The sequence below is a fragment of the Geotrypetes seraphini genome, chromosome 7, assembly GCF_902459505.1.
Source record: "Geotrypetes seraphini chromosome 7, aGeoSer1.1, whole genome shotgun sequence".
In the NCBI taxonomy this organism is placed as follows: Eukaryota; Metazoa; Chordata; class Amphibia; order Gymnophiona; family Dermophiidae; genus Geotrypetes; species Geotrypetes seraphini.
This window is the reverse complement of record NC_047090.1, coordinates 11309483-11336018: the sequence shown is the minus strand read 5'-3', so window position 1 is coordinate 11336018 and position 26536 is coordinate 11309483. Positions and strand designations below refer to the sequence as shown.

Here is a 26536-nt window from a genome sequence, read left to right as displayed (position 1 = left end):
ATTCTGACAGGGACTTGTGACCTGGTTTGGCCACTGTGAAAACTGGGCCTCGATGGACCCAGTAGGGCTATTCTAATGCTTCTGTAACTGCTTCGCTTGAGTATTTCAGGGGCACCAGAATACAGTCACCCTCCAGAAGGTGGCGCTCTACCACTACCTCAGTGGAAGTTTGGGGCTGGAGGAACATCATAAGACCCGTATTTCTGTGACATTTGTGCCAAGGCAAGAGTGTTTTGCTTGGTTTTGTTTCTGTTTTTAAAAAAAATATGCACCACAGTGTTTATAGTCAGCAGATCTGAAGCAGAAGGATTACCTTCAAAAGCTAACCAATGGCTCTGGTTATGCCAATGAAAAAGGCATCACCTGCATTCTTTTTATTTCTACATATAGGCAGAAGGAAATGAAAGGATGAGAATCAGAGAGTAGTAAGGGGCTGAAATTGAGGGTTAGAAGTTACAGGATCACAGAAAAGGGATGGCAGGACACTACAATTTGGAATAAGGAGAAAAAAGACAGGCTGCTCGCAGGCACAACAGCCTCCAGGATCAAGAAGCTGAAAAGTCTTTGACTATTGTCCTATTTTCTGGTATTCCTTTCTATAAGGGGGAGGAAAAGGGCAGGAGAATCCCAGCAGGATTAACCCCCACCACTATTATATCTACTTTGGGGATTTGCAACCCCCCTCAGCTGTGCCAGTGACTCAGCCTGGGCTATAAAGGTAAATCCTCCCCCCTCCCCTTGAAGAATCAGTGCCAGGATTTCTGAAAGTGAGCCCCGGTAAAAGCATGGGGAGAGGGGTTTACTTGTGAGTAAATGATGAAGGACATCAGCCCTGGAATATGTTGTGAGCTCCAGTTGTGTGCAAACGGTTGAGAGCTGGTGGGAGCACACACACGACCTGTTCCTGGCACATAGCTTGGTGCATGGGCGTGCAATCATTGCTCAGTCTGCGTCCCCCGTTCAAGATCATCCCGGTGCTGGACGAGGAGGGGAGCGTGCCTCGGAGCATCTATTCTTGCACGCATCTGCTGCAGCCAGTCTTCCTTCAGCACCGGAGCCCAGGTGTGTGCATGGGAGGGAGGGAGGGATGCAATGCCGCTGGCTCCCACCCACCTCCGTCCGCCCAGGGTATTTTCCTTTCAGCAGGGGCGAAACACCGTCGCTTTCTCTCTTTGCTTACTGTCCTTTCGTGCTGTTTGCTCTGGTCCCCTGATTTCCCTCTTCTTCTCACTGAGCCTTCATTTTTGGTTATTATTTTTAACACTTGTTTAAATGGGGGAGGGGGAAGCTATAAAATCTTAGTCCTTTTTCACTTCGGCTTTTCAGCTGTCTGTGCTGTATTCACGCTTTACCTGTATCAGATCAGCTGTGATTGAGATCCACTGTTGATGCAAAATGTAGACAGCAAGGATGATTTGAGCAAGGAGCGTGAGATTCAGAACCAGACACTGTGTTTGTGTTTCAAGAGCAGCTGCTGTAGCTGATGACAGAAAAGGGCTAATTGGCCAAGTACATTGTTCATTCAAGGTAGTGGGTAAGGGATGCTGCCTTGGTACGTCTGGAAGCAGGACCACATGCTCTGAATCCAAGGGGGCTGCTGGATTTGCTTAGGATAGGTCCAGGGTATTAATGTCCAGCTGAGCCAGGGGTTCTTGGCATTTCTCTTGCTAAACAGTCTGAAGTATAGAACAATGTGCTGGGGATTTTGTTACCTGGAGCCAGACGATGCAACGGTGCCAGGGATTTATGATTTCAGTCCTCCTGTCTTTCCTTAGCAGGCTTGCAGACCATCACCATGAAGAGGTAAAGCTGGACTCTGCCCTGACTTCAGGGCGCCCTTTGCCAGAGACGATGGCCAAGAGCGCAGAGGTGAAGCTTGCGGTGTTTGGCCGAGCTGGTGTAGGGAAGTCTGGTAAGTCGTGTCTCCTTGCTTTTCCTCCCAGTGCCTGAGTGATCCCAGCTGTGTGGAGTATGGCGGATGATCCTGGTTTCTGATCCCCTTTCTAATGTTTTGGGGATATCGAGCACTGGATCAAGCCACTTGCAGAGGTGGGCCCCCTTTACCAACCCATGGCCTTCATCCACAGTTTTCCTCTCATTTTCAAAGCGTCCTTTCCTCCCATCTAAGATATTACAACGATGACCTTGGCTGAGGAGCCAGATGTGAACACATCACGCTGGCCACTAGGTGTCCCTGATGCACACTGGCCTCTAGCCCCTAACTCTAAAAAGTTGTATGCCCAAATGTGCAAATTTGTCTGCACAAGTTAAAGCATAAGGTCAGTTAATGGCATAACTTAATTTCATAATGAGCTGATACGGTAATTGGTGCTGGTGAGCAATAATTTGCTTTGGCACTAATTAAGCAGTTTTGCACCTGCTGTCTTTGGTCAGTAATCTAGAAGCTTTGAGGGAGATTCAGACTCGGGAGGGGAATGGGTGGGTCAGGGAGGGGTTATAGAATGCTCACAGTGCCTACACTTAGCTGTGAGTATTTACATTAACCACTGAGCTGGCGTAAGTTGTAGGCGCTGAATGCAGATTTGGGCAAACAACTGGCATAATGGCTGGCCTAAAATTCACACCTAGCATGCATCATCCCAGCAGCTAGCTTTAGGTGACCTATAGAGAATTACCTGCCCTCCATAGCAGTCCCCAGGCTGAAAAAATAAGCCCCTCACTGGAAGCATGGAGTGATGGCCCTGCATAGACCAACAGACCAACTTTGGATTTACATGCACTGCTGCCCCTTCCCCCATTCTGCAGACACGAGGAGGGGGGAGATCTCGGCTTCTATACCGCTACTAATGACTGGGGAGTCAATTCAGAGCAGTTAAATGAGCCTCTGCAAAGGCGCTACCCTACATGAGCTTCTGTAAAGGTGTTGCGATACACTAGCTTTTGTAGAGATGTCACCATAAGGAGTTGGGTGCTCTAAGCTGAACTACACAGAGCTCTGTGGTGGTATTACAGACGTTATTAATAATCCATCATCCTACCTATATGCACATGTTTATACCAAATCAGTTGTCCTATGTATGTTCACATGTAATACCAGGTTTACTGTTGGAGCTAAATACACTATACACTTTTTTTTACATACCTCTTAAGGAGGTTGGTCTTTTCAACTAAATATAATCTATTTGCATGCATCCCTGAAAGTTCTAGTTTCCTTTCTCTGACAACGCCATAGATTCAGTTGCAGTAGTTTGAGAAAAGGATAGTCTTCATTCCTTTCTTGAATTTTCCGGGGTTCTTTTCTAATTTTATATTGGGGAGCTTGATTTTCTGTGGTGAGAGGTGCTGCTGGAATCTGCGTACAGAAATGCTCTATAATCTGCCTCAAATATGATGTTTTATTATTAGGATTTATTAAGCACCTTTCTGAAGAGATTTACCCAATAGATACAGCTTGAACACCTCCCTACAAAAAAATAAAATACTGTAGGAGCGATGTACTCGAGGACAAATCTTTATTGACATCGATAGCTGTTGTATAAATGTGGTGCCACCTGTATGATGAGCTGACCGGGACCCAACACGGTCCGTGTTTCGACAAACATGTCTTCATCAAGGATCCTGAGATAATATGATTAAACACTGTTACTCTATGTGATAATGTCTAATCTAATGACTGGAAGCGTGGAATGATAAAACCATGTGAATGAGTGAACGTGAGATTGTGAGCCACGAAAAGATGGTAAATTGGATTGGAGTCATGAGGTATAGCAAAGTGCTATTTAAGAGTTGCCCATGAGAAATACCAGAGTGAGGTAGATGTGAATGAGAACATCTACAAGAAGATGTGAGAGAGGAAATAAAAACTATACTCTTCAAGAAATCCCTTAATAAAGCTTAATACCATGATAAAGCTTAACCCCCCTCTTACCATCCCCTCCCTAACCCCAGATCCTACTTTTCCCTCTCTTGGAAACCTTCTCTGATCTAACATTGTAACCCTTCTTCCATAACTCTTTTTGTAATCCGCTTTGAACCGAAAGGTAATGGCGGAATAGAAATCTGTAATGTAATGTAATGTATTAAGAAAAACAGTGAAATCTGATTTGAAGCAAAAAATGTCAAAGATACAGCCTGACGTAAACCTTTAACTTTGTGGAATGATCTAGCATAAGCGTAAATGCAACCAATGAGGAAAAGTTAGACACGGCTAATAGGAGTATCAGAAATATACACACTTAACCAGCACAGTACAACAAGTGATGCCTTAATAGGCGGTATGGAAGAACGTTTATCTAACAATATCAGCGCAATACAAATGAGCATGCAATTAATAGCTATCATGCCCAGAATATCAGTACGACATGACGAAACCTCTTTGTAGGCAGCTGAGACATACAGATGGACAAGTTGGGGAGGACAAAATTGACGGGTGGCTAAACTGAAGGCAGGTTGGAGGTCATTCTCAAATTGGATAGCACAGGGAGCACCTAAGTCAATGTGCGACTGCTGTATTCTGTAAGTTGTGTCGCCCTTTCTCCGCCCCTAGCGCTTCCGCTTCCTCTACTGAATAGGAGAGCGTGCCTTTTGGCCTCTGTTATATGTACAGCCGAACAAGATCCAAGGAACTGGTCTACGTTGCAGGGTGCGCAGATTCAGAAAAAGCTGCTCAGATTTAGGCACAAGGAAAATCAGTGCTATTCCGTAAAGCGCTGAGCTAAGTGCAGGTTCTCAGGCCCAGCTGTGGGCACGAGAACTTGGGCCTGCTGAATCCTGGTGGAAATCCTGGTGCACAAGTTGGGTGCGTAACCTTGGTGCCTAAATTTTGGGAATGTGAATGGCCATGCCCCTTTTCAGTTGTACACGAGACAATTTAGGTCTAGAGTTATAGAACAGCATGCAGGCAGATCTGTGCATAGGTGCTAATTAACAGCTTGTTGGCTTGCACATGGCTCTGGGCTCTGCATCCACATTCAAGGTACTGAAGGGAATAGACTTAGTATATAAAGACAGGTTGTTCACCCTCTTCAAGGTAGAGAGAAAAAGAGGGCACTCTCTAAAGTTGAAAGGGGACAGATTCCGTACCAACGTAAGGAAGTTCTTCTTCACCCAGAGAGTGGTAGAAAACTGGAACGCTCTTCCAGAGGCTGTTATAGGGGAAAACACCCTCCAGGGATTCAAGACAAAGTTAGACAAGTTCCTGCTAAACTGACTTTAAGAGCTATTGCTGAAGGGATGGAAAACAAACAAACAAACACCAAAGTATGTACTGGGTTTCCCTGAGGGCACTGCTGACTGTGGTGGTAGTCTAGCTAGGCTGGCATTCAGCTGCTATCCAGTAAGAACGATCCTCAACTCATTCTTCCATCTACATTTCAACCTCATATATAGTCTACCTCATCTCAGACAAAAAAAAAAATGAATTAAAAGGGTCCAGAGAAGAACGACTATGATGGTTAAGGGGCTGGAGGGGCCATACAGTGAAAGATTAAAGAAACTGGGCCCTTTCTCCCTCGAACAGAAGAGATTGAGAGGGGACATGATCGAAACATTCAAGGTACTGATGGGAATAGACTTAGTATATAAAGACAGGTTGTTCACCCTCTTCAAGGTAGAGAGAAAGAGAGGGCACTCTCTAAAGTTGAAAGGGGATAGATTCCGTACCAACGTAAGGAAGTTCTTCTTCACCCAGAGAGTGGTGGAAAACTGGAACGCTCTTCCGGAGGCTGTTATAGGAGAAAACACCCTCCAGGGATTCAAGACAAAGTTGGACAAGTTCCTGCTAGACCAGAACATATGCAGGTAAGGCTAGACTCAGTTAGGGTGCTAGTCTTTGACCAGAGGGCCGCCACGTAAGCGGACTGCTGGGCATGATGGACCACCGGTCTGACCCAGCAGCGGCAATTCTTATGTTCTTACCGTGTGACTATGCAGCAACCTCATCCAGCTGTGGAGGGAGTGGATAGGTAGTCACTACATGAATTAAAGGTCTGGGAGAAGAGCCAAGCAGAGGTGGTCTCGAGTTAGACGTAGCCCCTATGCACTGAGATTTATAAAAAATAAAAAAAAGAAAAGAAAAAATCTACCAGAAACTTATATTTAAATTAACAGAACTGTCACAATGGATATTATTTTAATCACCTTTCTACTTTAGAGGTTGGTGCAGTGATAGACTCTGAGAAAGACTCTATAGGGGCTTGTCCCCTGCTTTGAGAATTTCCGTTCCATCCTTGGAATCTGAGCACCTTCTATGTTCAAAGGCATTAAAATAGTTTCTTGTCCCCCTTTTTTTGTATGTTGGATTCACTTCATTTTGGGACAATACTTTTTGTACCTTTACCCAGTTGTTATATTGGACAGCCTTATAGGAGACATGAGTTGCCATTCTAATCTTAACCAATCTGGTAACTTTTCCATGAGTTCTGGGAGGACCTTGGCACATAATATAGGCTTGATGATACCTATAGAAATTTGGAAAATTTACCCCTCCCTCCTCAATTGATTTTTGTAAAGTCACTAAGGCAACTCTAGCAATTTTGCCCTGCCAAATAAATTTTGTAAGAACACTATTTATTTTTTTGTAAAAAGACCCCTGAAAAAACACTGGTAACATTCCCAATTGGTAACAAACCACAGGTGAAATCATCATTTTTACTGTTTGAACTCTTCCCCACCATGATATATGTAAAGGATTCCATTGCTCACATAATTCTGTAACCTTCTGTAATATATGTTTTTCATTTATTTTTATTGTTTCTTCTATTGTATTTTTAATCCAAATACCTAAATATTTTATTCCTTCATCTTTCCAAACAAATGAAAATGTATCAAATAATCCTTTTGTACAGTAAACATTGAGTGGAAGAACTCCAATTTATTTTATATCCTGAAAATTTTCCAAAATCATTAATCAAATTGAGTAAACTTGGAATCGTCGTTTCAGGATTCCTCAAATAAAGCAAAATATCATCTGCATAAGCAGAGATCTTATATTCCTGATCTCTACGAGGAATACCCTGAATCTCCTTTGATTGCTGAATTGCTAATAACAAGGGTTCTAAAACTATATCAAAAAGCAAAGGAGATAATGGACAACCTTGTCTAACCCCCCTCCGCAAATTAAATCTCTCTGAAAAATTATTATTAATATATAATCTTGCAACAGGGGAGTTATACAACGTTTGAATCATTTGTATGAATCCTGATCCAATTCCAAACCATTCCATTGCTTGATACATAAAGGATCATTCCACTCGATCAAAAGCTTTTTCAGCATCTAACGAAACACAGAAGGCTGGATCCTTAATATCTTTGGATAGATTCAACATATGTAAGGCCAATCTAGTGTTGTGAGAAGAATGTCTATGAGCTACAAATCCAGTCTGACACATACCAATGAAATGGGGAAGAGCCTTAGCTAAACGCAAAGCTAATGTTTTAGCCAAAATTTTCCCATCTACATTTATTAAAGAAATAGGTCTATTGTTTGAAACCAATGTGGGATCTTTATTTGGCTTAGGCAAAACTATAGTAACTGATTCTGCCATAGTTCCTTTAATACTGCCATTATTTAATTGTGTTTGATTCAAATTTAATAGATAAGGTAAAATGGTAATTTGAAAAGATTTGTAAAATTCTACTGTGAAACCATCACCATTTGGAGCAGATCCAGCTCTAAGGGATCCCAATGCTGCTTGCAATTCTTTTAGTGATATAGGCTTCTCTAAACTTTCTTTTATATGATCAGGAATTTTTGGTCCTTTAATTAACTTTAAAAATGCTAACCCTGCTTTTTCCTTCTCTGAATAAGGCTCAGAAGAATACAGGGACTTATAAAATTTCAATTAAATTTTCAATATTATTATCAAGTAGATACTTGTCCAGGAAGAAATATATAGTAGTATCATGACATCAAACTTAGATTATTACTAACTTGCAAGTTATAACTAACTACAGTACTTGGATTGCCTGCTGCTCTGGATCAGTCAATTGTACAGGTCTGGAGGCAGATTTGGGAAAATCCTGAAAAAAATATGCAGAAATGCAAGTTAAACTTCACAAAACTGCTTCAAAAACCAACAGTAAAATGAGATCTTGTGAGCCTGCGAGAGGACCCTCAGACAAAGAGGTTTGGCTTTGGAAATGATCACTTGCACTAATGGTTTTGCTTTTCTAAGATAAAGAACATTTGGTGAGGATACTGTACATAACCAGGAAAAATGCGGAGGGGAGAGGCAGGGGCATAGCGGGGGTGTCTGAGAACGAGAGACTGGCATCAGGGTGCCAAAGGGAAGTGCAGGGTCTAGGGTAGGTACCTGGGATGGGACAGGCAGGTGGAGGAAATTTGGGGCCTAGTAAGAGGGTCTGTGGGAGATGCAATGGAGTGGGTCTCACTAAGGACAACTTCCTGACAAAACTCTCAGGTTAAATAAACAAGCTCCAATTGCAGGAAGGAGTGTTACCCCACTTCCTGTAGAAGAGTGTAAGTGCTGAACATGGCATTCTGATCTTGTGCAAGTGATATAATACATTTGATGTCACATTTTAGGAAACGCAATGATTTGCTTTGACTCCTTAGGGCTTCTTCTGGGTATCTCAGGGAACATTTGTCCTTCAAGTGTGTTGGTTAATAGGAAGAGATTGAATGAAAATGATTTTGGCCTTTACATGGGTGTGGAACCACTGGATTGCCGCAGTGTTCAGCGTCTCGGCAGAAGTAGCAGCAGGTGTGCTTTCACCAGCAACAGCGGGTTCCTGTATTTTGTGAGGAACAGCATGGACGTGCAGACACTGTGTATGGGAGGTCTATGTTCTCTCTCCTAAATGCAGACTTCGTCCATTTGTCGGTGGCAGTACATAGAGGCAATGACTGGAACAGCCAGACTGAGAAGGACATAATAAGTCATTAGTCAGTTGGGCAGATCTGGGTTAAGACTGAAGCTCTACTAGTTATCATTTCTATAGCGCTGCTAGACAGGGAAAAGGGGTTTAGAAAGTGTGTGTGTGTGTAGGGGGAGGGGGATAAGTACTCCTCCTCCAGGAAGAAGCAAGACTGCCTCCGAGAGCTACCAAAGAAGATGAGGTGTTGCCGTAGCAATAGCAAGACCTAGAGGGGAGGGGAGTATGCTAACATCATAAATGGTCCATCCCGTCTACCCATCAGTCACATTCATCATCAAGGCAATATTGAACCAACAATCCAGTATATCATTACATCTTACTTGCAAGACCTGTAATCAAACAGTATGAATGTGGTATCAAATCTGCTTCCTTGCTCCGGATCCATCCTTGTCATTTTCAGGGCTCAGACCATAGAATGTCTGCCCTGCACTGACCCTACTTCCAAACTACTCCAGTTCAAATGGATTTGTCCTGCCATATATGGGACACACCATAGAAGTCTATCCAGCATCTGCTCCACTGCTGAAGTTGCCATTTTAAGTGTCAGTCCTGTCCACATGGTTTTGAACTCCATCATTGTTCTTGCCTCCACCACCTCTACAGGGCATCCATCTGACCTTACTCCTAAGTCTACCATTACACAACCTCATACTATGTCCTCTAATTTTACCGCTTCTCTGTCTCTGGAAAAGATTTATTTGTAGATTAATGCCAATTAAACATCTGTATCATATCTCCTCTGTACGTGTTCTGGTACTCAATCTTCTTTTCATACGTCTCTCAGGGCAATCCCACTATCATTTTTGTCACCTACCTGAGGACTGCTTCAAGTCTTCTTTCATCCTTAGCAAGAACTGGACACAATTCCTCTCTCTTTGCTGCCCAGCATCCTTCTGGCTACAGCCTTTCGAAGCCTTGAGATCCTCAGCTGTTATCACCCCAAGGTCTCTCTCCTGGTCCACGCCTCTCAGCTTTTCACCCCCTCCTTTGGATTTTTACTCCCTCTGTATTTCTTTGCATTTTTCTAATGTCTGCAGATCTCATATTTTGTATTCCCTCCAGTGTGTCCACTCTGTTGTAAATCTTCATGTCATCTGCAAAATAACACACTTTCCCTTCTAACCCCTCAGAAAAATCACTCACAAATAAATTGAACAGAATAGGCCCCACTTTCCTCCAAGCAATTTTCATTTACCTCTACTCTGTCGTCTGTCAGTCAACCAGTTTCTAATCCAAGCCACCACTTTGTATCCTAACTTCAGCCTACTAAGTTTATTGATGAACCTCCTGTAAAAGGGAAAAAAATAAATGCACAGTGCAAGATATATAAATGTGAGGGACCCATCCTCAGTTTTACATGAGCTCCTGCAACATGTATTTCTTTATTTATTACGATTTATTTACCGCCTTTCTGAAGGACAGAGACAATAAACAATTACAGCATTAAATAACAGACAAATAACAATACAGCTTACGGCAGAGCAGGCCATTTCCAAAGTCAGCACAACAGACATTAACAACTTGACAGACGGCACAGGGGAAGGGGGAGGTGGAACACTTAGGCCAGGGGTGTCCAATGTCGGTCCTTGAGGGCCGCAATCCAGTCGGGTTTTCAGGATTTCCCCAATTAATATGCATTGAAAGCAGTGCATGCAAATAGATCTCATGCAGATTCATTGGGGAAATCCTGAAAACCCGACTGGACTGCGGCCCTCAAGGACCGACATTGGACACCCCTGACTTAGGCAGATCAAACAGAGTAACAGGCATTCAAGGTTGGACGAGTTCCTGCTGAACGGAATGCACGCAGGTAGGGTTGATCTCAGTTAGGGCTCTGGTCTTTGACTTGGGGGCCGCTGCGGGAGCAGACTGCTGGGTGCGATGGACCACTGGTTTGACCCAGCAGTGGCAATTCTTATGTTCTTATGCAACAAACTTACGGAAAAAAGCGTCATGAAAGTCACGTGGGGCTAGCAAGTCCTGCCTTAGCCAATACTAATCCTTGTCATGTGACTAGTTTGTTACTTCTTCCATTGAAGGTTTGGGAGAAGAGCCACGCTTTCAGTTGCTTCTTTAAGTAGAGGTAGACTTTCAGGGGAGAAGGCTCTCGGGTGTCACACCGCTTGATTTCCTTTGGACACTTGATGAAGTTACAGGAAAATACTTTAAAACTAATAGGAGGAAATATTTTTTCACTCAGAAAATAGTTAAGCTCTGAAGCACATTGCCAGAGGTTGTGGTAAGAGTGGATAGCGTAGCTGGTTTTAAGAAAGTTTGGACAAGTTCCTGGAGGAAAAGTTCATAGTCTGTTGTTGAGAAAGACGTGGGGGAAGCCATGGACTATTGTTACTCCTTGGGATTGGCCACCGTGAGAACGGGCTACTGGGCTTGATGGACCATTGGTCTGACCCAGTAAGGCTATTCTTATGTTCTTAAAGCTATTCCTTGGGAGAACGTGAAAGACCTTAAAGGTCTTTCCTTTAAGAGTCTTGAACATCTAAAATTTAGCCCTGATTTGTATTGAAGCCAGTGGAGATTTTGCGGTGATTGCATTACTACAACCTGTGGCATTCCGAATCATCTGGAGCTGGTGGAAACTCTTTGTAGTCAGACCAGTGTAGACAGTATTATACTAATCCATCCTTGATGTTATGATGGCATGAACCACTGTGACAAGATTTGTGTCCTTGATGTACGTCGAGAGACCTCATAGTTGTTGCAGACAATTAGAGGCAGCCCTTGAAGGTTGATTAGATTTGAGAGCAGCGTGTTTTTGAGTCCAGCCATACCTCAAAAGGGACTTTGATGTTGAGGACCACAGCCCATGTGTTTTACTTGAGTTCAACGTTTGCAGGGTAGGCACTACCACATTAAACCTCCCCCCTCCCCTTTTTACAAAACTGTAGCACGGTTTTTAGGGCTGGTAACAGCTCCGTTGCTCATAGGAATTCTGTGAACATCGGAGCTGTTACCTCCATGACCAGCACTACAAACGCTAGTGCGGTTTTGTAATCATGTTACACAAATGAAAGGGATATGTACATGGGGGGGGGACATGCGGGCCCCCTAATTTATATGAGAAAGGTCAATGATATATCCCGCGTTATTACATGTTGTTAGAAATGAATATTAGCTGAAAAAAATCACATCTGCTGTTTTTTTTCATTTGTCAATAATGATGTGCAGTGTTTTGGAAAGAATTGGTGCTCTTTCTGAAGAGGTCACATATTGGCAAAGTGTGTGTCCTGTTTTCTCATTAGTATGTCCATGTATGAATCATCACACTTGTACACTCTTGATAACGTCTGGAATGAAAAACCAAAATGAACATTCCCTAAATAGCATGAAAATGGTCTGGCTTTAACCCTTTCCTGGCTTGCTGTAAGACAGTTTATTCAGGGTATGTAGGAGGAGAACCGAGTGTACCGATTTTAAAACCAGAAATGTTTCAGGGTGCTACATTTTCTTTCTGATTCTTCTGATCACAGATTTGGAAACTGGCTCAGTACAGGGAGTTTATTGCATAGAGGTTTTCCGAAGGGATTGTAGAGCTGAACAGTTGGTGTGGATAGGCAGACTAAGTAGACTTTATGGTCTTAATCGGCAGTCAGCTTCTTCAGTATATACAGTATGGCATTTGAGCTTCTGTACCACCATGAGGGTCAAGGGGAAACGAGACCATGGGGACAGCTGCTTTTTCTTTGCTTTCTCTAGCTTCGTAGTAAATGACAGCCCGACAAAGTGGCCAGAGCCATACCTGCCTCTGTGTAGGTTATAGTCAACTGGCAATTTACCACTGTGCAAGTCCCATATAGACAATTACATATGATGCGGTCTTGGACAACAATATGTAAATATCCAATTGTATTATTATGGCTTCGGCATGATCTCTTCATTATCATTATGTTGTAACTAGCCATATTGCTAAGAACAGTATAACTTGCTCATTTCACCTTTATTTATTTATTTTTAGTATTTATACACCGCTATAACCTATCTAATAATAATAATAATAATAATTTTATTTTTGTATACCGCCATACCCGTAAAGTTCTAGGCGGTTCACATCCATTAATTAAGGTCCGTGCTGACACACGGATTTACAGAATTTTGACAAAGTTACAGGCAATGAAGTGGGGGGGGGAACTCTTTGAAGAGATTAGGTAGAGGTAACGGTAATAAAGAAGGGAGGGATGTAAGGTATGATATAGGGAGAGAGAGATAGAAATCAGGGGAGGGGGGAGGAAGAGGGAAAGCTGAAGGAGCGGGGTGGAGTGGGAAAGGGGAGAAAAAAAAGGGGGCAAGGGGGATTAAAAGGCCTGTTCACGGAAGAGGTGCGTTTTGAGAAGTTTTCTGAAACTAAGGTAGGAGGGGGCCTCGAGTATCATTTGGGCAAGCCAAGGGTTCAGTTTGGCCGCCTGGTAAGCGAAGGTTTTGTCGAGAAATCTTTTGAAATGACATAATTTTAGGGATGGGAAGACAAACAGCTGTATCTGTCCCGGTGGACTCACAATCTGACAAACGTACCTGGGACAATGCTTAGCTGGTCTCCAGAACATCAGCACCTGGCATAGCAAAGCCTAGTAGAGCAGCACAGAGGTGGCTTAAGAAGTGTGCGGGGGGGAGGGGGGGTTTGGGCTAGTGAACCATAGAGAGGAGGACCCAGGCCCATAAGCCATTCTAACCACTGCATTTATGGTGGAACATGTGCACTTCCAAACCCTACTGTACTGCCATATAGGTAGAAAGGTGGGTCTAGTCCAGTGGTCTCCAACTCCAACCCTTTGCAGGGCCACATTTGGGATTTGTAGGTACTTGGAGGGCCTCAGAAAAAATAGTTCATGTCTTATTAAAGAAATGACTCTTTATAGTTTATAAATCTTTCCTTTTGGCTAAGTCTTAATAATAATATTGTCATTTATAGCTAAAGAGACAGATGATCAAGAAACTTTTTATTTGATTTTTTTGATTATGATAAACATACCGAGGGCCTCACAATAGGACCTGGCGGGCCGCATGTGGCCTCCAGGCCACAAGTTTGAGACCACTGGTCTAGTGGGTTTTGGGGGGGCTCACCATGACCTATAAAGGAGTTATGGTGAGATGTTTATGTGGCACCCTTTTTGTGAAGTTTTCAGCAGTGCCCTGTAAGGTTTCCCACTGCTCTGCTGCCATGTCTGCAGGCCCCTCCCATGTCCAAAATGTCCTTTTCTAGGCGTTTTTGACTTGGACAAATTTTTGGACGAGAATGCGGTCTGGGTGATCAAACAGCTGGATGTACAGTTAGACAACTCTCAAAAAAACCAAAATATTTTGGACGTATTTTTCGAGAATGGACTTTAGACACTGCCAACTTTGGGCAACTAGCGACTTAGGCCCAAAACGGACTTAGACGTTTCTTTTGATTAGGCCCCTCCTACTGTATATCATATCTCCTTTATCTCCCCTTCAAGTCTCTTCTCATCCATCTTTTAGTTCAAACATCGCATTTTTGCCGCTTCCTCTGAGCCACTTCAAGTCTTTTTATGTCCTGGAGAGATACAGCTTCCAAAACTGAATACAATGCCCCAAATGGGGTCTTGCCAACAAGTTCTTCAGGGGTATCAATACCTCCTTCTGCTCGCGACCACCACTTTTGTCATGCTGTCTCACCACCTTAAAATCCTCAGACACTATCCCCCCCCCCAAAGTCCTTTTCTCCCAGCATATTCTACTCTTTTCTACACCTCAAGTGCATCACTTTGCATTAAATGGTAGCTGTCAAATATTACGCCATTCCTATAAGTTTTGTAGATCCCTCCTCATGTTGCCTACTCCCTCCCACTATTGCAAATCTTGGTGTAAATTCACAGAAAGGCAAACTTTCCTTCTAACCTTTTGGCAAATACACTGAATAGAATTGAACCCCAAACTGATCTCTGAGGCACTTCACTACCTTTCTTTCCTCCAAATGAATTCAATTCACCACCACCCTGTGACGTCTGTCTGTTTGTCAACCAGTTTCCAATCTAGTTCATCACTTTGGGTCCTAATTTCAGCTCACTCACTGTGTTCATGAGCTTCCTGTGAAGATCTGTATCAAAAGCTTTGTTGAAATCCAAGTACTTATTTTTTTTCCTTCATTATAGGAGAGAGATACATAGATGGGATTTGAGCCAAGGGAAGAAAATGACTTTGCCCTTGCTTGGACGCCAATGAATTTAAATTAAATCCCTAATCAGTAAGTGTGTCCAACCGAGATGAAATATTTGGTATTGTAAGGAAGGAACACACAGTTTGTTGGATATTGTCTGTGTAAAATGCAGTACCTAAAGGTTGAAGATAGGGATTCGGCCTTGTATATCGCCTTTTTGTAGTTTTACAACCACACTCAAAGTGGTTTACATACAGGCACTTCAAGCATTTTCCCTGTCTGTCCCTGTGTGCTCACAATCTATCTAATGTGCCTGGGGCAGGAGAGGATTAAGTGAATTGTCCACGGTCACAAGGAACAGCATAGGATTTGAACCCACAACTTGAAGGTGCTGAGGCTGTAGCTCTAACCACTATGCCAAAAAGATATTAAATAGGATTGGGCACAAAATGGAATCTAATCTAATCTAATCTAATCCTTAGGTTTGTATACCGCATCATCTCCACGTTCGTAGAGCTCGACGCGGTTTATAGTAGGAGAAATAGGAAGGAACTACAACAGAGGGTTAGAGGGTAGAAGTGTGAAGAAAATTTAGAGGACTTGGGATGCCAAGATATAAGAGTTTCCTTGCATGATGAGCTTGAAAAGAAGTGTCCAGCTCCATCTCTCATTAGAACTAAGAAGCCAGATAAGGTAGGACTGGCTTCAGGAGATGGTCCAGCACTTTGTCCTCTTGGCTTTACTGAAGGACTAGGTCAGGCCTAAGCTGCAGTATATTTCCTTTTGAGCTCTTAAGATTCAGCTAAAAGCATTTTGTTTGGAGTTGAACCAATTTCCATCCTTTTAACTCCACCTTCAAGTTCCTAGGATCACATATCTGGAACAATTTACCAGCCCACCTGCAATGACTACCCACGCATTGCCTGTTCAGGAAAAAATTAAAGACTTTTCTCTTTCTCTTCCCCCGGTAGACTCAATTCCTTCCAGTCTTCTTCTGACATCCTTAAAACGCCATGGCAATACTGAACTCACCTTCAACAGCACCATATCGTAAATGTAACCCAACTTGCTGTAAGTCGCAATGATTCCATGTTGAAATTTGCGGGGTATAAGAAGTTGTATTGTACTGTAACCTCATTATGAAGCAAAAGCAGAAAAGATTGCTTTGAGGCAGTTTTTTTCTGCAGTAGGAGAATCATCCCTGCCTGGCTGTCCCTTGAGAAGCACTGTAATTATGCATAGGCATGCAGGGCTGTGGGAATCTTTCTGTCCCAGTTCCTGAAGCGGACTCAGCTGTTGTTGAACCTTGAGTTGTAGTATGTTCTAGTGTCCACAGCACTTCCGGACCCTTCCAACATGAGGCTACTGATCCATTCTTTCGTAGAAGAAGAAAAGCCCAAATGGTCCCGAGAATAGGAGTGAAACAAACTTTGACAACTCAATACTGGCTATGTTTTGACAACTATGCTTGCCTCAGAGATCTATAACAAAACATAAAGACATAGAAACAGCTTATATATAATACACAGATCAAACATATATGCCCTAATATATATATATATATATATATGAGGGTCCTTCATAAAGTTTCCGCACTTACATATTTTCACAGGAAACGATTGGGGGTGGGAAAAGTGGTAAGAGGGTGAGTCGTAGAATATCATGTGACCAGTCAGTCAGGCAAACCAGCTCACCTTGCAGGCAGTGATGTAATTCGCTTTGGAGTTATTTAATAAATAGCGTTTAAAAAAGAAAAGTGTGGAAACCTTTTGAAGGTCCCTCATAAATCATTGAGAAGATTAATGATGTGAGTTAAAAACATAGAAACATAAGACTGGATCTCTAGAACAAATGGCCTGAGAAAAGAATCTATGAAAATGGAAATGGGTTCCAACAGAAGCCCAATGCTGAAACAATCTGCCTACCAGGAGGACTGGATATAGACTGATGTATTTTCAGGAGGACAGAAATTGTTGGACAGACTGGATGTGCAACAGTCAAGAAATCTTTCTTTTATGGTGAGGACCACAATGAATTTTTTTAAAAAAATCTATTCCCTTCTTTAACCTATCTGCAGGATCTACATCAAGAGGTACATAAGAATAGCCTTACTGGGTCAGACCAATGGCCCATGTAGCCCAGTATCCCATCTTCATGGATTATGGACTTTTCCTCTAGGAACTTGTCCAAACCTTTTTTAAAACTAGCTACATTAACCACATCCTTTGACAATGCGTTCCAGAGCTTAACTATCCTCTGAATAAAAAATATTCCCTCTTATTGGTTTTAAAAGTATTACTCTTTAACTTCATAAAGTGTCCCCTAGTCTTTGTAAATCTTGATGCAGTAAAAAAAATCGATCCACTTCTACACCACTCAAGATTTTGTAGACTTCAGTCTTATCTCCCTTCAGCCATCTCTTTTCCAAGCTGAAGAGCCCTAATCTGTTTAGTCTTTCCTCATAAGGGAGGAGTTCCAACCCCTTTACCATCTTGGTCACTCTTATTTGAACCTTTTCTAGTGCCACTATATCTTTCTTGAGATAAGATGACCAGAATTGAACGCAATACTCCAGGTGAGGTCGCAACATGGAGTGATACAGGGGCATTATAACATTCTTAGTCTTATTAACCATGCCTTTTTATTTTTTTTTTATAATTCCTAGCATCCTGTTTGCTTTTTTGGCCACCGCCGCACATTGGGCGGAAGGTTTCATCATATTGCCTATGATGACACCCAGATCCTTTTCTTGAGCGTTAACCCACAAGGTGGACCCTAGCATCCGGTAACTGTGATTCGGGTTATGCTTCCCAATGTGCAACACTTTGCATTTGTCCACATTATATGTCATCTGCCAGTTGGACGCCCAATCTTCCAATTTTTCACAATCCGCATGCGTTTTGACAACTTTGAACAGTTTCGTGTCATCTGCAAATTTAATCACCTCACTTGTTGTTCCAATTTCCAGATCATTTATAAATCAGTTAAATAGCACCGGTCCCAGTACAGATCCCTGTGACACTCGAGTGACATAGCCGGTTTGATCTCTTCCAAAATCGATTTGTTAGTTCTTCTGGCAGTCCAAGGCATGCCTAAAATCCTTCTCCAGCGCCAAAGTTCAAATGAGTCAATCTTCTTTCTGTCTTAGTTTATTTATTTATTTATATACCACTTATAGCCTAAGTGGTTTACATTCAGGTACTTTATCATATTTCCCTATATCTGTCCTGCTGGGCTCAAACTCTATCTAGTGTACCTGGGGCAATGAGGGGATTAAGAGACTTGCCTAGGGTCACAAGGAGTAGCGAGGGATTTGAACCCACAGTCTCAGGGTGCTGAGAATGTAACTCTAACCCCTGTGCCACACACTCCCACTTGTTTTAGTAGTGTCCAGCTTTCGCATCTGTAACTGACCACTGAGAAAATGAGTGCGTGGACAAGTGTGATCTTCGTTGGAGAGTTACCTCTTTGCCTTTGAATACTTAGTTGAGAGTCTTCATTGAAGAGCGACCAAGTGCTATTCTGCAGAGAATTTCTTCCCTGCTAGTTGCTTCTTGGTTTACCAAAGAGCCCAGAAGATTGAAATCTTTTACAATTTCTATTCTATCACCTTCAAGCTCAAAATCGTCATCATTTTCCTTGTTCATGATCTTCAGTTCTAATCCCATGTTATGACTTTCGGCTTTGACTCACTGCAGTTATTTCAGCCAAAGGGGGGTAACACTAGCTCTTAATAACATAAGAACATAAGAATTGCCGCTGCTGGGTCAGACCAGTGGTCCATCCTGCCCAGCAGTCCACTCACATGGCGGCCCTCAGGTCGATATGTGAACATTTCTTAAGAAAGAACTGAATATTTCATGGGGTGTCCTAATTTTTTCACATGACTGTATTTTATTATTTTCTTATTATGGAATACCGTGCATTCCATATACAGTAAGTTCTTAATGTTTTTATGTTTTCTTATAAACCCCTGACACAGGCAAATTTGCCGAAACACCACCACTCCTATTCTTGGGCTCATTTGTGTTTGCATTCTGCTGTCTTGAGTTGCTGCCCTTTTGATTCCACATCATCCGCTGCCAGTTCAGCCTTTTCTGAATCCATGTTGTTTGAGCGCTAAGGTCTACCAGTTCAAGCATAAAAGCAAACAGTGGTCTACATTTGATAACTGATAAGGTGCTTCAGCCTCACAACCCCACCAAGCACCACTTCAGCTGTCACTGAGACAACACCATCCTGCTTCTAATGCCTACTCAAGCCGTGCTCGTGTGAATGTCTCTCAATCACAGCTTCCAAGGTAGACCCAAGCATACTCAGGCATGTAGCAGTGATGGGCAGTGATGATGGCTGCTCAAGCTGACTTGTCATTATTCTGTTACTTCGTTCACAATGCCTGACCTGTAAAATTACAGTAATTGGATACAAACTTGGGTTGATTTAAAATGAGGGGCTAATGTAGAAAAATGGATTCCAAATTCTGTCTAGATTCCCCCAATTTTTATACTTAAGGATGTGACTAATTTGGGCAATGTTACAAATAATCCATATCCGTTCTTTGGGGTATCACAGCCAGCTTTCAAAGTGAGCTCCAGCCCCATGGAAACCCCTTTTAACCCAGCTTTACGTGCTGTTTTCAAGCCAACAGAGGGAGGGACAATTTCACATAGGCCAGTTGAACCAGACAGATATTTAAATAAATACATTTTACTCACATAAACAGTTTTGAGAATTGTCCTTCCAGAAATTTATGAAATTGTAGTTAATACTCAAAGAACGCCAGTCCTTCCTCCTAATCACAAACATATGTATATATTCTATAAGAGATATATCCCACTGTTTGAAGAGAGAAACTAGCTCCTTAGCAATAAATACAGATGCTCTCCACCATAAGTAATTAATGCAATGGTAATTATGTGCACAGATTATGCCAGACGCTCTGTGAAAGGGATTTCTAATCATGCGTGTTACACAGGACACAGGTGGCATCAGCACATACAGACTGGTTCAGAAATCTTTGGGAGACAACAGTGAAAAAATAATCAAAGTAATGAATCAAAATTGATTCTGCAATAAGATTCTCCTTTGTATTCTTCCAAGCATCTCTCTCCAGCTCTGATCCAAATTCTGTTATTTGTTTCTCTGTCTTCCTTACCTGACCTAATCTGTGGAATGTCCCTACTCTCCTTCACCTTGTCTCTGCTCTCTGATCCCGCTGTCTCTCCCTCTCTCTGTCTCCTTGACCAGTCCTGCTCATTCTCTCCTTCCCTCACCTTGTCTCTGCTCTCTGATCCCGCTGTCTCTTCTTCCAAGCATCTCTCTCCAGCTCTGATCCAAATTCTGTTATTTGTTTCTCTGTCTTCCTTACCTGACTTAATCTGTGGAATGTCCCTACTCTCCTTCACCTTGTCTCTGCTCTCTGATCCCGCTGTCTCTCCCTCTCTCTGTCTCCTTGACCAGTCCTGCTCATTCTCTCCTTGTCTCTGCTCTCTGATCCCGCTGTCTCTTCTTCCAAGCATCTCTCTCCAGCTCTGATCCAAATTCTGTTATTTGTTTCTCTGTCTTCCTTACCTGACTTAATCTGTGGAATGTCCCTACTCTCCTTCACCTTGTCTCTGCTCTCTGATCCCGCTGTCTCTCCCTCTCTCTGTCTCCTTGACCAGTCCTGCTCGCTCTCTCCTTCCCTCTTCTTGTCTCTGATCTCTGATCCCTCTGTCTGTCTCTTTCTCCTTGTTCAGTCCTACAGGCTCTCTGTTGTCTCTGCTCTCTCTCTCCCTTTATCTCTGCTGTCAAATCCTGCTGTCTCTCTCCTCCCACTCTGTCCTGCTCTCTCTCTTGCCCTCCCCCCCGTCTCCCACTCAATTTGTCTCTGCTGTCAAATCCTGCTGACTGTCTCTCTCATGATGTTATAAGGGCCCATTCAATCCTAGCTATTTCACTAATTGTGCTGCAACAATCTGAATTAGTTGGAGTTGCTGTAAATTCTTTTTGAACAGGAATTTTTGTTCAAATTCTTGGCTTAAATTCAGGATTTTCTTGGTGTGTGTTTTCTGAGACTTCACCTTGTGCCGAAAATAGTCACCGTCTTTGGAAATCTGGCAGAGATATAACTCCAAATGTATATCAGCCCTGGCTTGCAGTCAATGTCAGCTTCCTGTCAATTCTTGATGCAGAGCCAGTTCCAAGAGGGAGATTTTGAGCCAGTCCTGGATTTGTGACAACTCTATTGGGGAATTAGGTACTGATTTCAGTGGTTAAAATGAGAGAATACAAATATCACACTATACCCGGGAAATAAGTTCAAAATCAGGGCTGGCTAAAAAGTCTTCCTCTGGATCCAGGTGGCTCTGGCTCTGGCCACTAAGCTTGTCTCATGGGTTCTGAGAGCTCAGCCATCTCCACACATCACCATCTCGGACTGCAGAACAAATCTACAAAGTCAGTATTCAAGAAGGCACTGGCATATTAAGTACAGTTAGCCACATGAAAGAAGGACAGAATTTAGGGGTAGAAAAACATCCATTGGAATCTGTGCACAATTCTTTCACAGGTCTCCTGCGCACCTATCCCCGTGTAGTCAAGTATGCAGATACAAATGCACCCTTGGGACTGGAGTATCTCCCCAAAATTGCTCCCGTGTTCCTTAACCATTTCGGTTGCCTTTTGCCGCCACATTTTCTGTCCATACCAATCTTTATCCAGCCTATACAGGATTATCACTGCTTTGTAGCACTTAGTGAGAGGTGGCTATATGTAGCCATAGTAACACATAAAGACCAGAATAGTCCATCTGCCCATCAATTCATTATGAAGTCAGCAATGAATATGGAATAAAATATATACTTGACCTTAACCTTTCTTTGCCATTTTCAGAACTGTAGAAATCCATGTCGCAGAAGCAGGGTTGAGGAACGAGGGCCACAATCCAGTTGGGTTTCAGGATTTCCCCAATGAATATGCATGAGATCGATTTGCATGCACCACCTCCATTGTATGCAGATAGATCTCATGCATATTCATTGGGGAAATCCTGAAAACCCAACTGGATTATGGCCCTCATTCCCCACCCCTACATTCTAACATGCTGTTGATGTCTACTCCAGCCCATCCTGGTCTGGCTTGCCTTACATAGCACAGACTCCTCATAACTGGAGTCACTGTCTAAGCACATCAACGCCTCAACATCCATGAGGTCATTTACGTTTTATTTCGATGGGATCCTCTGCATTTATCCCACACCACTCTGAATTCTGTCACTGTTCTTGTCTGCTCCAGCTCCACCATGTTACTGCTAAGTTGTCCACCCCACAATCTCAATTCATATCCTCTAGTTTACTATTATTTATTTTAAAAATGGATCATCTATACACACACTCACTCCTCCAAAGTTGTCTAACTTACTAAAACTAGCACATGGCTAACAAGACTTCAATGAAGTCTGAAACATCACTACCTAGTAAAAGGCTTTCCCAAACAAATATGGTTTTAGTTGCTTCTTAAAAGACATCTTGTCTTTACATAGCCTCAGATATAATGGTAAAGCATTCCTTTTCAGAAATGCGTCTTTTGAAATGAGTTTCATCATGCACCTCTATTGATAGCAAAAGCGCTGCCCAAATCCAATACTGTGTCTGAATTCAAGAAAGTCTGGGACAGGAGAGGAGGAGATAGTGGATGCTGTGGATGGGCTTACTGGATAGGCCACTGGGCCTTTATCTGCCATCTGCTGATTTCTTTGAAGTCGGAAGGCAGACATATGCCCTTTCTTTAAATTAGTCCCCTTTTACAAACTTTGTTTGATATGTTCCATTCAGCCACTACTCTGCCCTTCTGCAATAAACATATTAGTCCACTCATTAATAATTCAGCAATTAGATTATTGCAACTCATTGTTCAAGGGTATAAGAATCAAAGATCTCAAAAGACTACAAAACAACAAAAACACTGCTTTACGGCTTATACAGAATCCAAGAAAATTTGACCACATTACTGCACTATTTAAAAAAATCACATTGCTTATTGATTACTCATCGCATCACCTACAAAATATTATTACTGTTTTTCAAGACACTACAATCAAATGAACCAGTCTATCTTTCACGACACCTTACACCCTATATCCAGCAAAGAACTCTTCGTTCTGCAGAGAATAATCATTTAGGGATTCCCACGCATAGAGAGATTGGCCATGAGAACGTTCATCAATCAGTCTTTTCCGTAAATGGATCCACACTCTGGAATTTGCTTCTAGTTCATATATGCCTTACAATTCTTCAAATCAGAATAAAAAACTTTTTCTACCATGCATACTCCTGAACTAAACATTCTTCACCAGAAACTTAATCCAAGTTTATTAAAAGTTTGATATCCCGCTTTATCAAAGTCAGAGCAGCTTACATAAAAATATAAAAATCCAAAATTGGCGGGGTGAATTATAGACTGATTGACTGACAAAACCAGACGGTTAGAAGGTTCCCCAATGGGCGGGATAGTAAATAAAGAAACACTTGAAATTTCCAAACTCCTTTTACTGTATCTCAGTGTTCTTCAACCTTTTCACACCTGTGGACCATTGGAAATAAAATAATTATTTTGTGAATCGGCACTGGTCCGCGGACCGGCAGTTGAAGAACACTAGGCTAAGTCGTGCCCATCTCCACCCCAGACCCCGCCCCCATAATAGTACTACTTGTAACACCATTTTTTCCATTCATTTTTCATATATACACACACACATACTATAATCGTATTAACTGCACATAATGGTTAACAACAAAATTAAAATACACAAAGCACACTGTATGCTTCTCAACATTTATTCCTACCAGAACACAGATAACCCCATGCAAATACGGGACCAAAAATTAAAAGTACTAATATATACAAACAAACCCTGACTGAGTTCAAAGAAGCTTGGGATGAAAACAGAGGATCTAGAATCAGAAAATAATATTAAAAATTGAACTAAGGCCAGTACTGGGCAGACTTGCATGGTCTGTGTCTGTATATGGCCATTTGGTAGAGGATGGGCTGGGGAGGGCATCAATGGCTGGGAGGGTGTAGATGGGCTGGAGTAGGTTTTAACGGAGATTTCGGCAGTAGGAACCCAAGCAAATAACCGGGTAGAGCTTTGGATTTTTGCCCAGAATTAGCTAAGAAGAAAAAATTTAAAAAAATTTAAATTGAATCAGGTTGGGCAGACTGGATGGACCATTCGGGTCTTTATCTGCCGTCATCTACTATGTTACTATGTTAAACCCTAAGATGCAAGACTCTGCATGCAGTACAATCCGAGGAAAAGAAACAAATGCATTTCTTTCTGAACAGACAGCAGATGTAAATCAATCACTAAATTAAAAAATAAAATCATTCCCCCTACTGTTGTTGTCTCCCTCCCTCCATGCTGTGCCTTGCCTTCTGGCCTGCCTCCGGTGTTATCTTTGGGCCGGCTCCCTCTTCCTCAGTGCTGCAGTGCACAAAGACGTGCACAGCGGCTCTTCGCACGTCCCATGCCTCATCTGGAAGCCTTCCCTCTGACGTTGCTTGAACATAATTCAGAAAACCTCTGGTAACCAGTATAAAGGCTAATGGAAGTTTAAGGACCAAGAAACCATGTTTCATCCACTTACACATGTTATTCTGAACACACTGCAAATAAGGAACTTGTTTAGCTAAAAGGCTTGAAATGCCAGTTGCTTGAATTACCTTCAACAAGTCTTCTCTAGGTAGTTAAGGATATACTGTAAATGCCTCCACAACCCAAAGTGATCAATGGATGAGCTCAACACTGGAGACTCGCTTAGCCATTTTAGGAGTATTATGCATGGTTACTCACAGAATACCAGTAAAGAGAAGCACTGGTGATTCAAGGTGGTTTCCTAACCCAGAGAACTTCTCAATTACAAAGAAACTTGGGTTCAACAAGCATTTATTGTAACCATCGCCTAAGCATGTGCCCCGCTACTGGAGAGATCAGCTGAATCTGCATGAGCAAAGGGATAAACCCAAATTCTTAAATCAGCTGTCTTAAAGGCTGAATATTCATATTATAAAGAATGGGATATAGGATTGATCTTTGTGGAACCTCAGGATGGGGATCTCTGCCCTTTTCAAGATCATGCATTGACATCTCTTGTTTTAAAAAGGATTAGAACCGCTGGGATAGAGCCTCCCCTCTAATGGTCTTCCTTTGCTGGTGGACGTTAGATCTCCCATCAGCACTCGCCTACACTCTAAGAGTCTGGTTTCTCCACCAAGCAGTGCTCTTGCTGCTTTTCATGTCTCTTCCTTCCTCTGTGTACAAATGGACAGACTTTCCCCAACAGGTGTTATAGTTTATTAATTTATAACCCACCTTTATCAAAGTGGATCATAAAAATACACACATAATTTAAATTACAGACATCCATAGCTAACAGACAATTACAAACCCCTCCCCTTAATCACATCATCCAGCACCAATCTAAACAAAATTAAGTGTTCAACACCTGTACAATTCTTACTCCAAAATAACTGCTAATCAATACCTGTTAATCACTAGCTCTTAACTCTGTTTATTCCACTCTTTTAATCATTGTAAACCACATAGAACTTCACGGTCCTGTGGTATAAAGACTGTTATTATTATTATTAAAAGTTCTGTATTCAGGTCTCTCTGTTGCCTAATATATAACAGAATATTATTCCAATTATCAGAACCGATACAAGAAAAGGCACGTTTCAAAAGAAATGACCAAGATGACGACTGAGAGTGTATGTTGGAGAACACTTTGAGCTGTGAAGCTGAGGTTTAGCCTGAGATGGGGAAGCTTGAGGGAGAAGTCAAGTATTTTCTCCTTTTCCAGTTATTTCTCAGAGGTCAGGGATGTTGCAGCCTAATGCTGGATAGGGCTGTAATTCTGGGTGCAACTATCTCAGGATTGATCTCTGTTGTGGTGTTAGGCAGTGGCCATGTTCTCTGAGGGGCCGATGTCTGTCAGCTTGGATGACTGTTCTGTTCTTGCAGGCCAGGAAATTCTGAGGAAATGCTTACTCACTTTCAAATCCTTACTCTATAAAACTCCTGCGTTTATTTTCAAATTATTAATTCCTTACTCCTCGAATAGAACATTACGGTCAAAAGAACAACATCTATTGACAATTCCTTCTCTCAAGATCATCAATACAAGACAACAATTTATTTTTTTCCGTTACAGCCCCTCAAGTCTGGGACTCTCTTCCTATCTATTTGAGAGAAGAACACAATCTCGATAAATTTAAGACTAAGTTAAAAACTTTTCTTTTTAAAGATGCTTTTGATTAATAGTTTTCCCTCTTGGATTTATTTATTGAGTTGATTATGATTATGGAATTTTACATCCCCTACCTTGTGTTTTTTCCCTGACTATTCTATTTTTAATATTTTGTAGTTCAATTCCCTTTTTCCCCTTTTTTGCTTGTCTGTAAAGTTTGTTAATAGTCCTGTTTGATCTCAAGTTAATTTTAAGTACTGTATTACTCCTTAATACTGTAATTTTATTGTTTATTATTTATGTTCATCGCTTT

At 42.0% G+C, this 26536-nt stretch overlaps 2 protein-coding genes across 4 annotated transcripts in view; one reads left to right on the top strand and one right to left on the bottom strand.

Moving 5' to 3' along the window:
* The window catches only part of PTPRO (protein tyrosine phosphatase receptor type O), a 74569-nt gene extending 64885 nt beyond the window's left edge, over nt 1-9684 (bottom strand). The window contains exons 1-2 of the mRNA XM_033952124.1: nt 9674-9684; nt 7918-7980 (exon numbers count right to left, since the gene is read on the bottom strand). The gene's annotated coding sequence lies outside the window, so the exon portion shown is untranslated. The remainder of the gene's footprint in view (nt 1-7917; nt 7981-9673) is intronic.
* The window catches only part of RERG (RAS like estrogen regulated growth inhibitor), a 40749-nt gene that overhangs the window by 3231 nt on the left and 10982 nt on the right, over nt 1-26536 (top strand). For 2 of the 3 annotated variants that reach the window (XR_004540123.1, XM_033952131.1), the window contains exon 2: nt 1776-1912. Coding sequence is in view for 2 of the 3 variants with exons in the window: in XM_033952131.1 (XP_033808022.1) it covers nt 1776-1912 (137 nt within the window). In the remaining variant the exon portion in view is untranslated. The remainder of the gene's footprint in view (nt 1-1775; nt 1913-26536) is intronic. The other variant, XM_033952132.1, reaches the window with a different exon arrangement.